This window comes from Grampus griseus, assembly GCF_964374135.1.
Source record: "Grampus griseus genome assembly, chromosome: 1".
Lineage (NCBI taxonomy): Eukaryota > Metazoa > Chordata > Mammalia > Artiodactyla > Delphinidae > Grampus > Grampus griseus.
The window spans coordinates 145,292,297-145,308,076 of NC_139017.1; the positions used below are offsets into that span (position 1 = coordinate 145,292,297).

At 48.5% G+C, this 15,780-nt stretch overlaps 1 protein-coding gene across 1 annotated transcript; it reads right to left on the bottom strand.

Annotated features, from left to right (window-relative positions):
- Positions 1 to 5,073: 5,073 nt before the first annotated feature.
- Positions 5,074 to 14,986, bottom strand: LURAP1 (leucine rich adaptor protein 1; the record flags this gene model as incomplete). The annotated part of the gene is made up of 2 exons (XM_082653945.1): positions 14,735 to 14,986; positions 5,074 to 5,595 (listed from the first exon to the last, which is right to left on the bottom strand). Exons 1-2 carry the CDS (start codon positions 14,930 to 14,932, stop codon positions 5,074 to 5,076), a joined length of 720 nt encoding a protein of 239 aa, XP_082510071.1. The 5' UTR covers positions 14,933 to 14,986.
- Between the last annotated feature and the right edge of the window lie 794 nt (positions 14,987 to 15,780).

Below are 15,780 nucleotides of genomic sequence, written 5' to 3' on the forward strand. Positions count from 1 at the left end.
GAAAAAATAATAGCATTAGGAAATCATCATTTTGTAATTGCTAGTGAAATAACCAATTAATAAAATGGTCATTAATGGATGGTAAAACAATTTGGTGAAAAGTTGACAGGGAACTTTATGATGCAGGATCAGCCTATCACCACCTGAAAATGGAAGAAGCCTGGGACCTGAAATGGGCAGTGAAGGAGAGCTGTACAACCAAGAATACCTGTGCTCCTGTGTAAGTGAAAAATAAATCTTTATTGTGTTAAATTACTGTAATATGGGGCAATTCATTATAAAGGCTGGCTTACTATTTATATATATTAAAACACATAAGTACATAATTATTTATATTTTCAAAGATACATATATATCCAAACACATACTGAACACATTAACGTGTATACCTGGGTCAGGGAGAGGAATGACAATAGGGATCAGGGATTAAAAAAAGATCAAACAAAAAGAGACTTAGTATCAACAGATGATGAGAGTTCACCCCGCTCTGAGGAGAATGGTTTAACTATTAAGGAATAAAAAGATAATAATTTAAAAGAGAGACAACTAATCTACCCTTTCTAGAGAGAGCCCAGGCTAGTTAGCTGGTAATTATCTTCTGCCTTGAGGGGGAGCACAGAATGGTCGTGGAGAGGAGGCAGTGTTGAAGATAGAGCCTGTTAGAACCCTCCACCATGTTCACCAGGGACGTCTCAGTCCTGAAAAGTTCCCTAAACTGAGAACTTCTCCCAAGTCTGACCTTCACTCTCAGCTCTCCTTGGCAGTGAAGATGCAGGAGGCATTTGCCATTCTCCAGACATGGGGCCTGGGCCTGGCTAGCTCCCCTTGGCACCATCTCTCACTCCAGGCCAAAGGAGGCTAGACAAAGCATAGAGGCTCCTTCTGGGTGTGGATGCATCCTCCTGCCCACCCTCCATCTCTGCTTGTGGAAGGCTGAATAGTGGTCCTTCCTCCAAAGATGTTCAAGTCCTAATCCCCAGAATCTGAGAATATTTTACCTTATATGGCAAAAAGGACTTGGAAGATATGGTTAAATTAGGGATCTTGAGATGGGGAGATGATCCTGGATTACCCCAGTGGGCCCAATGTAAGCACAAGGATATCTGATCACAAAGTAATCCTCCTAAGAGGAGACAGAATTAGAGAAAGATGTAAGAATGGAAGCAGAGGTCAGAGAGGAGAAATACTATGCTGCTAGCTTTGAAGATGGAGGAAGGGGCCATGAGCCAAGGAATGCAAACGGCCTCCAGAAGCTAGAAAAGGCAAATAAATGGATTGCCCCCTAGAGTCTCCAGAAGAGACTCCAGAAGAGGCCTGCCAACACCTTAACTTTTAACTTAACCCAATGAAATTGTTTTCGGACTTGTGACCTCCAGAACTGTAAGATAACACATTTGTGTTGTTTTAAGCCGTTAAGTTTGTCACAGCAGCAATTGGAAATATGTACACTGGCCCTGCTGCTGGGCAGCATAACCTGTTCTCCTAGAAGCGTAAGGTCTGTGAGAGAGGGGAGTGGGGAATCAGAAAAGACTTCCTGGAAGCCCCTGCAGTCAGACTGACGTAGGTTCCTACCATAGTTCACTTATGATCTGTTAATAATGCATTGTTTACAGTGTTGCTAAGAATTAAATGGAATAATACTTTAAATTACCTATTACTACCTAATTAACCACTTTTTAAATTATAAGTCACATCTCTTCGTGGGTTTACATTCATTCCTCCATTCATTCAACAGGTATCACTGAACATCCAGTATGTGCCTGGCACCATGCACAGGGTGAGCCTGCATCCAGTGCAAGATCCAAGCATTTCTCACCTAAGCTGCCACTGAGCTTCCAGTCAGTCCAGTGCACAAGTTCACCACCCCATCCTAAATGCAGGCTCTTACACTTGCCCATTCACATGGTCTCATCTCCTTGGTGGACTCATCCCAGCCAGCACCACCCCTTATACTCCCAGGCACTGTTTCTGCAGCTGCCAGGAGCTCTGTCATCTCTGCCTTTACCCCAAGCCCTGACAAGTCCCCAGCCCACTTGGAGGATAGTATGCTCCCTCTGATATCTTCAAGCCTCCATTTTCATCCCATTCTCTTTTGTCTCTCTGCATCTTTCTCCCTTTTCACCCTTTTCTTCTTTGAGCTCCTAAACAGGTCCTCCTCATAACCCGGAAAAGTCTAAACTAACAGGAGAGCTAAGCCTTAAACAGTCAGTCCAGAGGCAGGTAGGAGGGACCAAGAATGTGTGCTTGCCAAGGGTTCCTGGGCCTCTCTAGTAGTGAAATGGAGTCTAAGGTATTGAGACGGGATGTCCAGGCTACCTGGAGTTCCCAGGCAGCCCCACTCACCCACCTTTGCAACCCCTCAATACCCTCAGATGCCAGTCCAACTGAGCTGTAATCCCCTGACTTTGGAGCTCCCCATCTCCACAGGACCCAACTGGATTTCTTTATCTCTCATCTCCCACCCCTATCCCCTGCTTCTCACGTCCAGGTCTGGAATGTTGAATTCTGCCCCCATGATGTCTGGGCCTACTCACCCTACCTTCCCAGAAAAATAGCTGGTCCAAGATTGATCTTCCTTATATCTGTGGTCCATATTAATGCACCCTTTACCCAATCCTGGTCCAAGGGTCTCTTTCCTCAGAGCCTGTGGCTCTTTCTCTAAATATCGAGCTGCCTCTCTAGGGTGGGGTAAGAACCTATTAAAACAGGGAGAAAATTGCTTTCAGATCCTTTGGGCTTGGGTGGTGACAGGGTGGGGTGGGGAGACAGTCTGGCCAAGTGATGGAATTGTGGGTGGACAGGCAGGCAGGCGGGCGATCTGGGTTCTTTAACCTGAGCATTGTCACAGATTTACCATGGGTGACACTGGTAAAGTCTCTGCCTTCTGTAGGCCTGTCTCTCTAACCTGTCTGTGCAATGAGAGGGCTGGTCTTTAAGGCTATATTTGAGCCTGAAGGTTTCACCCAGCTATTCCAGCAATGGTGCATAATGGTCACAAGAGGGCGGACAACCTCTTCAGCTCAGAAGTTTACAGATTAAATGAATAAGCAAGCTTTGAAAAGGAATACAATAGTTCCAAGTGGAAAGGTAGTTACCCATAAGTCACCACAAAATGGCAACAGAGTCAGGGTATTGGGAAAGGGTATTTGAATTCCCAGCCTAAGGGGAGGTCAGGAGCCCCAAGACCTAGAGGGGTAAGGAGAGGGCTGGTGGGCAGCAAAGAAGGGACTTACAGATATTCTTTAGAGATTTCAATCACTTTGAGAGGAGAGGAGGAAATGTATTGCCCCAAAAGGATTGGGGTAGGGGGTTGCAGAACCAGACTTGAGGAGTTTAGGGGAACTGGAGATAATCAACTTGGCTTCCGTCCCTTCCTCAGCATAGAATGAACAGTAGAGAAATTGCAGGAGTTATTCCAGGATTTGAGGAAGACTCCTCCAACTCACGAGGGCACAGCAAATAGGCAAGGCTCACCTGACATCCTTTTTTCTCCTTTTTGCCTTCCAATAATCTAGTTTCAGGGCCCAGGAAAGACAGGGACCAACATAGGGGCAGTTACCTGGGGTTCAAAGGGTTAACCTCCAATAATTCATATTCTGACATCAGCCACAGCCTTTGTCCCCACCCTCTCTCTGGGCCTGTCCCCTCCCTGAGCCCCAGGTTGGCAGGTTCCCTGAGTCCCTCCTTTGGTGTAATTCACTAGGGCCCTGGGATCCAGGCCCAGAGCCAGTGCCCTGCTCCCTCAGCAGGTCCAGGGAGTCTAAAGCTGGCTCTAAGGGAGGAAGGAAAGCAGCTTTTCCCTCCTATTCTCCCCCCTCCCAGGATGTGGGCCCTAGGACCAAAGAGCCTCTGTCTTTCTCTGCCACACCCCCCATTGTAACCTAGACAAGGGGATTCCTTGTGTCCTGGCCTCAGGCTGGCATCCTAGTAACCAAATGGTGGAAGGTCTGGGGCAGGATGGGGGCAGGGGAATCACAAGATCTGAGAAGATACCTCCCCCTTTTGGAGATTCTGGTACACCCCAAGCTTCTCCTCCCTCTGGCTCCCATCAGCGTTGGAGAGAGAAGGCTGAGGGACTCATCTGCATATAAAAGGTCTGAGGCCCAAAGTGGAAACCGAGAAGGTGTGGAGACACAAAGGCTGAACCTCCTGGCGGACAGATTTGGAGCCAGAATACAAGAATGGGGGCAACCCAGGGACAGAGTAAGACAGGGGACTGTGGCAGGGCAGGCCAAGCAGACTTTTGAGAGCTGTAGGTGGAGGCTCCTGCCAGTTTCCTCCCTAAAAGCACAGATATAGGAATGCTGGCAGCAGACAGGCGTGTGGTCAGAGAGGAAGTGAGAATCCCTAGGATAAAATGAGAACTCCCTGTTTAAATACTAAGAACCTCTCTGAGAAGAAGTACAAACATCTGACTGAGAAACCTTCCTGCGAGGAGGGTGGTATGTTCCCATTCACAAGAAGTAATGGTAGGGAGAATAAATGATATGGTCTCACTTAGCAGCAGGGGCTCAGACACCCCCATACTGACCTATCATCACTAAAAGACTGGTACAGAAAGGCTAATCCATCCTGGCAGGAAATGACATCACTCACCAGACAGGAAGGGGTGGCTCTACCAACCCCAAAGGCTTCTGGGAGGGCCAATCCATGGAGGGTTGGCCTTGAATGTCCATGACCCTCCACAATCCTCCATCTTGGCCAAGAGGGGAGCCAAGGCTGCTAGATGTTGGGTGAGGCAATTATACCCCCATCTCTTCATAAGTGATCTCGCAGGGATGCTAAACCATCAAATCCCAGTTGGGAGGAAAGGGGAAGAGATACCATCACACCTGGAGCCACAGGTCAAGCCTCTAGAGTCAATGTGTCCATGAAAATAGCTCTAGGGACCCAATAATTGAAGGATAAAGGCAGAGCCTCCCCAGGGATCAGAGAGATGGTGAGGCCAGGTTTCCATGGTAACTGATTTCAATGCAGCCTCTTCCTAATCCCAGATTGAGGGAGAATAAATTTGAGGGAGACCAGGGCCTAGCGATGAAAGAGCCATAGGAGTACAAAAGGGTGGAAGAGTTGTTACAGGAAGGTCACATCATCCTGGCACTGGCCCCAGTACCAGTGGGTCTCAAAGCCCAGCTTGGTACTCTCATCCTCTGGTGGCTCAGGAGGTCCACCTTGGAGCCCCTCCCCGGGGGGCTTCCACACAGCCCTCAAGCTTCCTAGCCTGGTGGCTGTCAGGTCCACCTCAGTCCTGGCCCTCTCCCCGCCGGGTATAGCCTTTGCCCAGTCCATCTCGGGACGGGGAGCCCCAGGGGGGCCCTGTTCATCCAGCTCGCTGGGGGCCACTGTGTCCAGGAAGCTGCCAATGGAGACACTGTCCAGTCGGTCAGTGGAGCTGGTGTCTGGCAGGCTGTCCCAGCTGCCTCGCCTTGAACGGCCTGGGCTCCCGCCTGTCAGGCTATATTGGCTGCTGGTGAGGCTGCTGCAGTGGCTGGTCAATGTCCCCCGCTCCTCCAACAGCCAGCGCACTGCCTCAATGCCCTCGTTCAAGGTCACCAGCTGCTGTAGGATCTTCACATCGATGGCTCGCAGGTAAGCCTAGGGGAGTGGGAGAAGGAATCAGTTCCAGGTTCTGGGCCACGGGTTTCCGCAATGTTTCTAGAGGCCTCTACCTTGTGATCCAAACAACTATGCTTCAGTTTCAAGAAGCATGGAAATAGAATGGTTTGGAGTGTAGGCTTTAGAAGCAGAGACACTGCTGTTTAAAATCTCAGCCCTACAACTGATTAGCTGTATGACTGTGGGCAACTTTCTTACCTTCTTTGAGCCTGGGTTTCCTTGTTTGTGAAATAGGGTTAGGTCACTCACCTCACAGGGTGGCTGGGAGAATTTTGTGATTTTTTTAGGCACTGAGCACTGTGCCTGGTACAGAGTAAAATCTCAATAAGTGTTAAGTATTAAAATCCAATCCTACTGAGATTTGAACTTCACAGTTAGGGTATTAACTATTGAACCAGTCCAGATTCACCAGTAAGACTTAGAAGCAGTCATCCGAAGAGTAGCCTGGGGCTTCCCACTGGTGGCGCAGTGGTTGACAGTCCACCTGCCGATGCAGGGGACACGGGTTCGTGCCCCGGTCCGGGAAGATCCCACATGCCGCGGAGTGGCTGGGCCCGTGAGCCATGGCCGCTGAGCCTGCGCATCCAGAGCCTGTCTGTGCTCCGCAACGGGAGAGGCCACACAGTGAGAGGCCCGCGTACCACAAAAAAAAAAAAAAAAAATCCCCTGTTCAGAGAGTAGCCTGATAGGCAGCCAAGTGTTAATTGGGAAGTAGACTGGGCCAAAATGAGGCAGGAGCTGGGGGGGTAAAGAAGGCACTAACCTGGTCCTCCTTCAGGATGTTGGTAGCAGCTGCTGTGGAAGGGAAGGGTTGGCTAGAGCTTCAAAGAGTCAGAATCTCACTGGCTGGGAATTCGGGGCTTCCCTTTACTATACACCAGTCTCCTTGTCTGCACTGGGAGTAAGTTTGACTTACTGGGTAATCTCTAGGGTCCCTTCTAGCTCAGATGCACTGAGTTATCTTCCCCAAGTACAAGTGTGAACTTGTCGCTCCCTTGCTCAAGAACATTTTCAGGCTTTGCACTGCTCTTAGAGAATAAAATCTAAGCACTTTAGCAGCAGGTCTTCAAAAGCCTGTCATAATACAGCTCTTGCCCATCCCTCTAACTTCACCTCTAGGATATTTCTGTGGGAACCCCAGGTCCTGCCACACACAACTTTTAAAATTTCATTTTATTTAGCTTTACTTTTTTTTTTTGGCCACACTGTGCAGCATGTGGGATCCCAGCTCCCCGACCAGAGACCAAACCTGCAGCCTCTGTAGTGGAAGCATAGAGTGTCAACCACTGGACTGCCAGGGAAGTCCTAGGTTTACCTTTTTTTAAAAAAAATATTTATTTATTTGGTTGCACCAGGTCTTAGTTGCAGCAGGCAGGCTCCTTAGTTGTGGCTCATGGGCTCCTTAGTTGTGGCTTGCTGGCTCCTTAGTTGCAGCACACAGGCTCCTTAGTTGTGGCTCGCTGGCTCCTTAGTTGCGGCTTGCCAGCTCCTTAGCTGCAGCATGCAGGCTCCTTAGTTGTGGCATGCAAACTCTTAGTTGCGCCACGCATGTGGGATCTAGCTCCCTGACCAGGGATCGAACCTGGGCCCCCTGCATTGGGAGTGCAGAGTCCTATCCATTGCGCCACCAGGGAATTCCCTACCTTTACTTTTAATAAAAGTTATAGATGCACATAGATTAAAGAAGCAAACAGTTCTCAAAGATTTATTATGAAAAGTAACAGATCCCCCATCCTAGTCCTAAATCCCACTTTCCAAAGACAGCTACTATCGCTTTTTTAGCTGTTTATTTTGGTACTTACCTTCTAATTCCCAAATAACTACTTATTGATTTTTTTTTTTTTTTTCTGGTACACAGGCCTCTCACTGTTGTGGCCTCTCCCATTGTGGAGCACAGGCTCCGGACGCACAGGCTCAGCGGCCATGGCTCACGGGCCCAGCCACTCCGCAGCATGTGGGATCCTCCCGGACCGGGGCACGAACCCGTGTCCCCTGCATCGGCAGGCAGACTCCCAACCACTGCGCCACCAGGGAAGCCCTCTCTGAATGTTTTTTTAATAACTTCCTGTTTTTGTTCATGGCTGCAATATTATCTCATCTCTTTAAGGATATAATTAATGATTGTTTAAGTTCTTATCTCCCTGAATTATCTCCATTTTATTCAAGTCGCTTTTTTCTGTTTGTATAGGTCTATATAGTTAAAGGGCTTCATCAGATGTCTTACAATCTTTAGCTGCTGCTTATACTTCAGAGTGGTCTCTAAAAAGCTGATGGAAACTCTCTGTGCCTGAGGCTTGCCAGCTCTGAACCTCACTAAGGGTTATTTTGCTAGGATGTTTGATTGGGTAAGGCCTGTAGGTAGTACCTTGCGTGTGTGTGTGTGTGTGTGTGTGTGTGTGTGTGTGTGTGTGTGTGTGTGTGTGTGTGTGTGTGTGTGTTTCTTGGGTTCATCACATTCACTATATTATACCCGTCTAGAGAGTATAATGTAAGCAAAGCTGCCAATGTTCTGGGAGCCAAGTAAGGGAAAGGCTGGGAGGGGTATTACATAGCATTTAGTATATTTTAATTTAATCCCTCTTGCTCTCAAACTTTGCTTGGTGTCTCCCAACCTGGAGACCTTTGGTTCTATTATTTTTTAAATATATATTACTTGATAAATGTTTATTGAATTATTCAGGAAATAACTGCTTTAGTCACACCTACAGTGATAAGCCAGAAATCAGACCAACTTTGTACACTGAGAAAAATATAGGCACTGGAATTAAACAGACCTGGATTCAAGTTCCAGTTTTGCCATTAATGAGTCATATGAAATTGGAATATTTTTTCCCTTTAAACCATCATTTCTTCATTGTAAAAAGAGGATACTATCTAATTTAAAGGTTTATTTTCAGAAATAGAAGGAGCATTAACAGGCAGAGCATACTGCCTGACAAGTATTCACTAATCAATAAATGGTAGCTATTTGGCTTTACATATTACTATGGTTAACTTATCTACTATGGCATAAGCACAGAAAATTTTGTACCTGAAATTATTTGTGTTTTTGGAAGAACATCACAACATTTGGAAGAATATTTGTTGACTTCAGTTAAACAAATGATTATTGGGTACCTGGATTTTCTAATAATTACAAAGATAATGGAGAAACTCTCCCTGCTTAACAGAAGCTTACAGTTTCAGTAAGGAGATGTGGACATAAATAACTGAAGTACCACAGACTGCACAGACTATTAATGACACAGGATAAAAGAGATCATCTTCAATTATTTCGTGCTGGGGACAAATTTATTAACAGTGAAACCATGTAGTCCATGACCAAACTAAATGTATTAAACAAAATTTTTCTTACTAAAAATGCTTCTCCTGCTTTGTTTTCTCCCCCCTTCCTTTCCTCTTTCCTCCTTCCTTCCCTCCTTCCCTCCCTCCCTCTCTTCCTTCCTGCCTTCCAGTCTTCTTCCCTTCCCCTTCCTCCCTTCCTTCTGTTCTATTCTTTCCAAAACTTACATTTCCAGTTTTCTGCGATGATAAAGGAGTTCTGGGCACTTGGTTGCCCAGTTGGGGAGGGATTCTTAGAGTATGATTTTTTTTTTTTTTTTTTTTAGTATTTTATTTATTTAGTTTTTGGCTGCGTCAGGTGTTAGATGTGACACGCCAGGATCTTTGCGGCGCGGGCTCTTCGTTGCAGTGTGTGGGTTTCTCTCTAGCTATGGCATGCAGGCTCCATAGCACATAGGCTCTCTAGTTGTGGTGCACGGGCTTAGTTGCCCCGCGGCATGTGGGATCTTAGTTCCCCGATCAGGGATTGAACCGGCGTCCTCTGCATTGCAAGATGGATTCTTTTTTTTTTTTTTTTAAGATGTTGGGGGTAGGAGTTTATTAATTTATTTATTTTTGCTGTGTTGGGTCTTCGTTTCTGTGCAAGGGCTTTCTCTAGTTTTGGCAAGCGGGGGCCACTCTTCATCGCGGTGCGCGGGCCTCTCACTATCGCAGCCTCTCTTGTTGCAGAGCACAGGCTCCAGACGCGCAGGCTCAGTAGTTGTGGCTCACGGGCCTCGTTGCTCCGCGGCATGTGGGATCCTCCCAGACCAGGGCTCGAACCCGTGTCCCCTGCATTAGCAGGCAGATTCTCAACCACTGCGCCACCAGGGAAGCCCCGAGATGGATTCTTAACCACTGGAACACCAGGTAAGTCCCAAGTATGATGCTTTTTTTAAAAAAAATAAATTTTATTTATTTATATTTGGCTGCGTTGGGTCTTCGTTGCTGCACGCAGGCTTTCTCTAGTTGCGGCTAGTCAGGGCTACTCTTCGTTGCAGTGTGCAGGCTTCTCATTGCGGTGGCTCCTCTTGTTGCAGAGCATGGTCTCTAGGCATGTAGGCTTCAGCAGTTGTGGCTCACGGGCTCTAGAGTGCAGGTTCTGTAGCTGTGGCGCACAGCCTTAGCTGCTCTGCGGCATGTCGGATCTTCCCGGATCAGATATCAAACCCGTGTCCCCTGCATTGGCAGGTGGATTCTTAACCACTCTGCCACCAGGGAAGTCCCTTTTTTTTTTTTTTTTAAATATTTTCTTTTTTTTTAAGATTTTTTATTTGTTTATTTATTTTTGGCTGCATCGGGTCTTCAGTTGCAGCATGCGGGCTCTTCGTTGCGGCGTGCAAGCTTCTCTCTAGTTGTGGCACATGGGTTTTCTCTCTCTAGTTGTGGTGCGTGGGCTCCAGAGTGCGTGGGCTCTGTAGTTTGCAGCATGTGGGCTTTCTCGTTGAGGTGCGTGAGCTCAGTAGTCGTGGTGCGCGGGCTCAGTTGCACCGCGGCATGTGGGATCTTAGTTCCCTGAGCAGGGATTGAACCTACGTCTCCTGCATTGTAAGGCGGATTCTTTACCACTGGGCCACCAGGGAAGTCCCCTGAGTATGATTCTTTTTTTTTTTTCCCAATTTTATATCACTAATATAAATGAAAACCAGTATTTTTTTTTAATTTATTTATTTTTGGCTGCGTTAGGTCTTCGTTGCTGCACGTGGGCTTTCTCGGGTTGCGGTGAGTGGGGGCTACTCTTCGTTGTGGTGTGTGGGCTTCTCATTGTGGTGGCTTCTCTTGTTGCGGAGCACAGGTTCTAGGCGCACGGGCTCAGTAGCTGTGGCTCATGGGCCCTAGAGCACAGGCTCAGTAGTTGTGGCACACAGGCTTAGTTGCTCTGCAGCACGTGGGACCTTCCTGGACCAGGGCTCGAACCCATGTCCCCTGCATTGGCAGGCGGATTCCCAACCACTGCACCACCAGGGAAGCCCCCGAGTATGATTCTTAAACAGACATTCATCAACCCTTTTGTGTTCAGCTCTATTTGCACCCTCAGATCTAGAAATATCTGAGACCAACTCCTGAGACCTTTGAGGTGCAAAATGGGTTGCTTTTCAACTTTCCTCATTGCTGGCTTGGAATTCAGCTTTTTTCAAGTCTACTAAGTTAGTTACTACTCTTCCTTCTGCTTTCAGCTTCCAAAATTTTGTTCCTGTCATATTCTCTCCTGTTCTTGTCATAATGGCTTCACAGCTTTAAAAATAATCTTTCTACTGGCTTTTAGTGGAGTTTCAGGGGGGAATGGAGGTAAATGCATGTGTTTAATGTGCCATCTTGAACTGGAATTCCCACTGACTTTATTCAAGTCACAACTCAAATGCCACCTCCTCTAGGAAGTCTTCCCTACACTTCCTTAAGGTGGAATTAAGCCATTCAGTCATGGAACAATATTTATTGAGTGTTTCTTATAGGCATGGCATTGTGTAGATAAAGCAAGAAAAGACCATTTCTTGCCCTCAGAGAGTTCACAGTCTAGTGGGTTAAGATAAGACAATGACACAAGCACTTAAAATTCAGTGCAGAAAATGCCAGGGGATGCAAATGCTGCACAGAGAGCTGTGGGTACCTAGAGGACCATAACCAGAGTAGTAAGGAAATGCTTCCTAGAATAAAGGACATGAGCTGAGACTTGAAGGTCAAGTGGGACTTAGCCAGACAAAGCCATGGAGAGTCATTCCAACCAGAAGAAACAGCTTGTCTTCTCCAGTTCAGTTGTGCCTTTCCAGAGCACAAATCTGACCATGCCACTCTATAATGAAGACTCTTCCAGGAAGTCCTCCCTGAGTTCCAACAGCACCTGTGCCAGAGTGGCTAGTCTGTCTCTCTCTTCCTTAACCCAGACTATGAGCTCCCTGGAGCAGCAGATCCTGCCCAGTTCGTTTATGGTGCTTAGCCTAGGATTGGGTAGGTCAGATTCAGTTCTATGATTCTCTTGTCTATACTATCCTTGGTCCCTCTGCTGGTCCCAGGGTTCAGGGGGCTGGGTTTTATCATGTTGGCGGCAAATGAATCTGAGGACCAGATTCTATACTCCTGTGACAGTGGGATTCCCTGACTGTGAAAGCATCACAGCCCAGAATAGAAGAAAGCAAGGCTTTCTTGCCAGAAAAAGAAACAGTCATTTCACACCATCTCTTTGGAAACAGAAAGGGGATAAACAGCTCAGGAGAGATGCAGCCTCAGAGGCCACTCCAACCCAATTCTCTTCCCAGGGAGATTCAGGTTCCCCATTCTTCCCTTTAACATGTACACACCAAACCCTCTGACCAGCCCTAAGATCACAAGTATGGCTCACTCATGGCTCAATCTAAATGAAGCCCTGGGATAAAAGCCTACAGATCTCAGTCCTAGCTCCCTGGTTTTAGAATGAGATTCCCAGACTATTGTTACCCCTCTCTCCCCTCGCCCTCTCCCCCAGGAGGTAGAAAAACTGAGGCCAAGAGAGTCAGGGCTCTGCTTAAGATCACAAAATTATTCAGGAGCAGGGCCAGGACTTGAACCCATGCCTTCTCTCTCCTTGCCTAAAGCTTTTTCTCAAACTGCTCTGTGGGGGTGGGTTGTCATAGCAACAGTTCTCTGGGTGGGAGGATTAAGTAGGGGAAGTTGCCATTGTTTCCCCTTCCCACAAATCCTGGGGTCTGTCTGGTTCAGTCAACTTTTGGGGAGGGAGTAGTAGGGGAGGGAGAGGCCTAGAGGCAGTGATGACCTTGGCCTCAAGGGCAGGACTGCCCCCTCCCTGCAGGAAAGCTGAGTGAGGGACAGTTGAAGGACAGTACTTAGAGGGCTTGGACTAGTTCTGCCACAAGCGGCTCCAGGGGAAACCCCCTGCCCCACCCTTGTCCCCCTGGGTGCCACCCAGTGTGTAGGGCAGAGTGCATAAAGAAACCTGAGATACCTCTGCTGAGGAGGGAGAAAGGAATGGAGTAGGAGTCCGTGGGGCACATAGGGAGCCTCTCCCTGTGCTGGACCCCAGAAGGCTCCCTCCCTTGAGTTCTTCATGGGCAGCCTCGGGCCCCAAGCCAGGCTAGGTCAGGAATGCAGAGAGACCCAATCAAAATTAAAATGTACCCCTTAAAATTTATGAACAGGTAATCTGCACCAAAGAGAGAAAAGAGAGCCAGAGCGACTAGGCACGGCTCCCCCCAGTATGAGCTCAGGCAAGCCCCTTAACACCTGCAAGCATGTTTGCTCTGTGAAATGGGAAAATAATGACTGCTTTTCTCACTCCAGTGACATGAAAGGCATTTAATGTATCTGGCACAAAGCAGGTCTCAACGGTGAAGATGTAAAGTGTAGGCAAATCACCTGGGTTCAAAGCCTGGCTCTGCTTTTTACTTTCTGTATGACTTGGGCAGTTACTTAACCTCTCTGTGCCTCAGTTTCTTCATCTATAAAATATCACATACCTAATAAGTCTCTGTGAGGACTAAGAGAATATCTTGTAAAATGTTCAGCATGATACCTGGCACATGCACTTGGTGAAAGTTAGTTTCCAAAGCAAGACATTCTAAGTTAGCTCTTTCTGGGCCCTGAGCTAAAGTTTGTACAGTGAGGCAAAGCCAGACCCCTCCCTTAGGTGGGCACAGTTACAGCCCTGCTCTGGAGAATTTGGCAATAGCTTCCGATCTTCAAGGCCAAGTGCACATATGGCATTCAAATCCTTCCCCCAGGGAGCCTTTCCTGATTGCTTTGCCCACAAATCTCTCCTCCCAGCCTCTCAGGCTGTCAGGTAGCGCCCATGACCTCCCTCCCAAAGGCACCCCCTCCACACACACACACACACACACACACACACACACACCTCAGCCTGGCACAGAGCTGGGCACAGTGGGGCTCCAGGAAGACCTGTTAGCTGACACACTCACTGTGGGCTCCTGGTTCTGTGCCAGAAAGTGGCTGGCAATTCCTCAGTTCCCTAGAATTGGCCACAAAGTGGTGGCAGGTGTAAATCACCCCCTTCAACAGAACCAGGGCCCTAGGGAGCCTGGGAGGCCCCAACTGCCCTTTTGGCTCTGAATCTAGACCAGCAGCAACAGGGAAGGGGTTGGGTGCCTGTTTTCTCCTCCTCTCCCCAAGGAAGTGCAGATGAGATGCAAATATCCAGTGTACTTGGGGGTTGGTAGGAAGAAGACTGAGTCTGCAGTGATGGGACCAACACGGCAGGTGCTGTTATTCTGTGTCTGCTAAGGTTCTAGGAACTTTCAAATATTTTAAGTGGGTGTGGGGGAACGTTGGGGAAAGAGGATGTTTTTAGTGGCCCTAGCCCAGGCAGTTTTCACCCAAATCTCTTCTGTGCTGAGTGTTGTGGTGGATACTGGAGCCTCTGAGGAACAAACCCTGGGCCCAGTTTGCAAGAGGAGAAAAAACTGGTTGCCCTACAATGGTGGCTGGGGGCAGAGGTGGCCCCAAAGTGAGGCGAGAGGGGGAAGATTTGTGCTGTGCTAGGTTCTCAGTGCTTCCCAATCCTCACCTCTCCCCTCCCAATTATTTGGCAAAAAAAAAAAAAAAAAACAACTGAAAAAACCCTGAGCCTCCCACCTCAAGTGCTCAGGGCCCATCAATACTCCACTCACCCTTCCTGGGGAACGCAATTAATGGACCCCAGGGCTTAAAGATTGATCTGATAGGAATCCTGAGGACTTAGGTGGGGAATATTAACTCCCTCCTCTCCAGCCCAACTCTGGGGACGCGAGTCCATCCCTTCCGGCCCCATGCTGGAGACTCCGTGCCCCTGGCCCGTGTAGCCCACACTTACCAGCTCCATCCTCAGCGCCATGATCTTGTCCCCCAGGCTGTGGCCAGTGCTAGGCGCCCCCGGGAGCAGCAGGGCGCCAGAGGTTCCCGGCTCCCACTCGCCTCGCAGCCCGCGGAGCAGCCCTTCAGGGGTCTTCCTGCCCACCTTGCCCTCCACGTCTCGCAGGTCAGGCGTCTGGGACTCCGCAGTCCCCTCCATGCGGGCCTAAGCCTGAACAGGGTTGGGCGACCGGACGCCGGGATCCCGCTCCCAGGGGTCCTCCTTTCACAGCAGCTAGTGCAGAGCGGAACCGGTGGGTCCCCGCCCGCGCTGTGTGGGGGCGGGAGGAGGGCGCCGTAACACTCAGAAAAGCCGCGCAGAGGGTGTGTATGTGTGTATGTGTGTGTGTGTGTGTGTGTGTGTGTGTGTGTGTACATTCGAGTGCTGCGCACACACCTCTGGCTCCGGAATGGGTGAGGCTGGGCGATGCTGGATGTGCACCTGAAAGAGCTCAGCGCCTTCTCCTGACTCTGGCTCCGGAATGGGTGAGGCTGGGCGATGCTGGATATGCACCTGAAAGAGCTCAGCGCCTTCTCCTGATTCCGGCACTTAGTCCAGCCAGGCACTCAGCAGGTGCCCAATGAATGTTTGCTGAGTGACGTTAAGCATCCTCAGTTAGGGAAGTGGGATTTTAAGGAACATTGGTAACAGAACTACAGAGGGTTTTGGAAGGCTTCCTGGAGTAGAGGAGCTGGATCTAAAACAGTGCTTGGAATTTAGCTAGCCACTGATACACACACACATCCAGTGTAGCCACTAAATTTAGACTAAAGGAGCAACCAGTATTGAAGCCGAAGAGGGCTACATCATGCTTGATCTTGTAAACTGATGCTTCTTAAACTTGACTGCGCATACATGAATTATCTGGGAATCATTAAAATGCAGATTACAATTCTGTAACTCTGGGGTGGGGCCTGAGATTCTGCATTTCTAACAAGCTCCCTGCTGATGGCCATGCTGCTGGTCCAGGGACCACACTTTGAGTAACAAGGTTATAAAAGATGGTT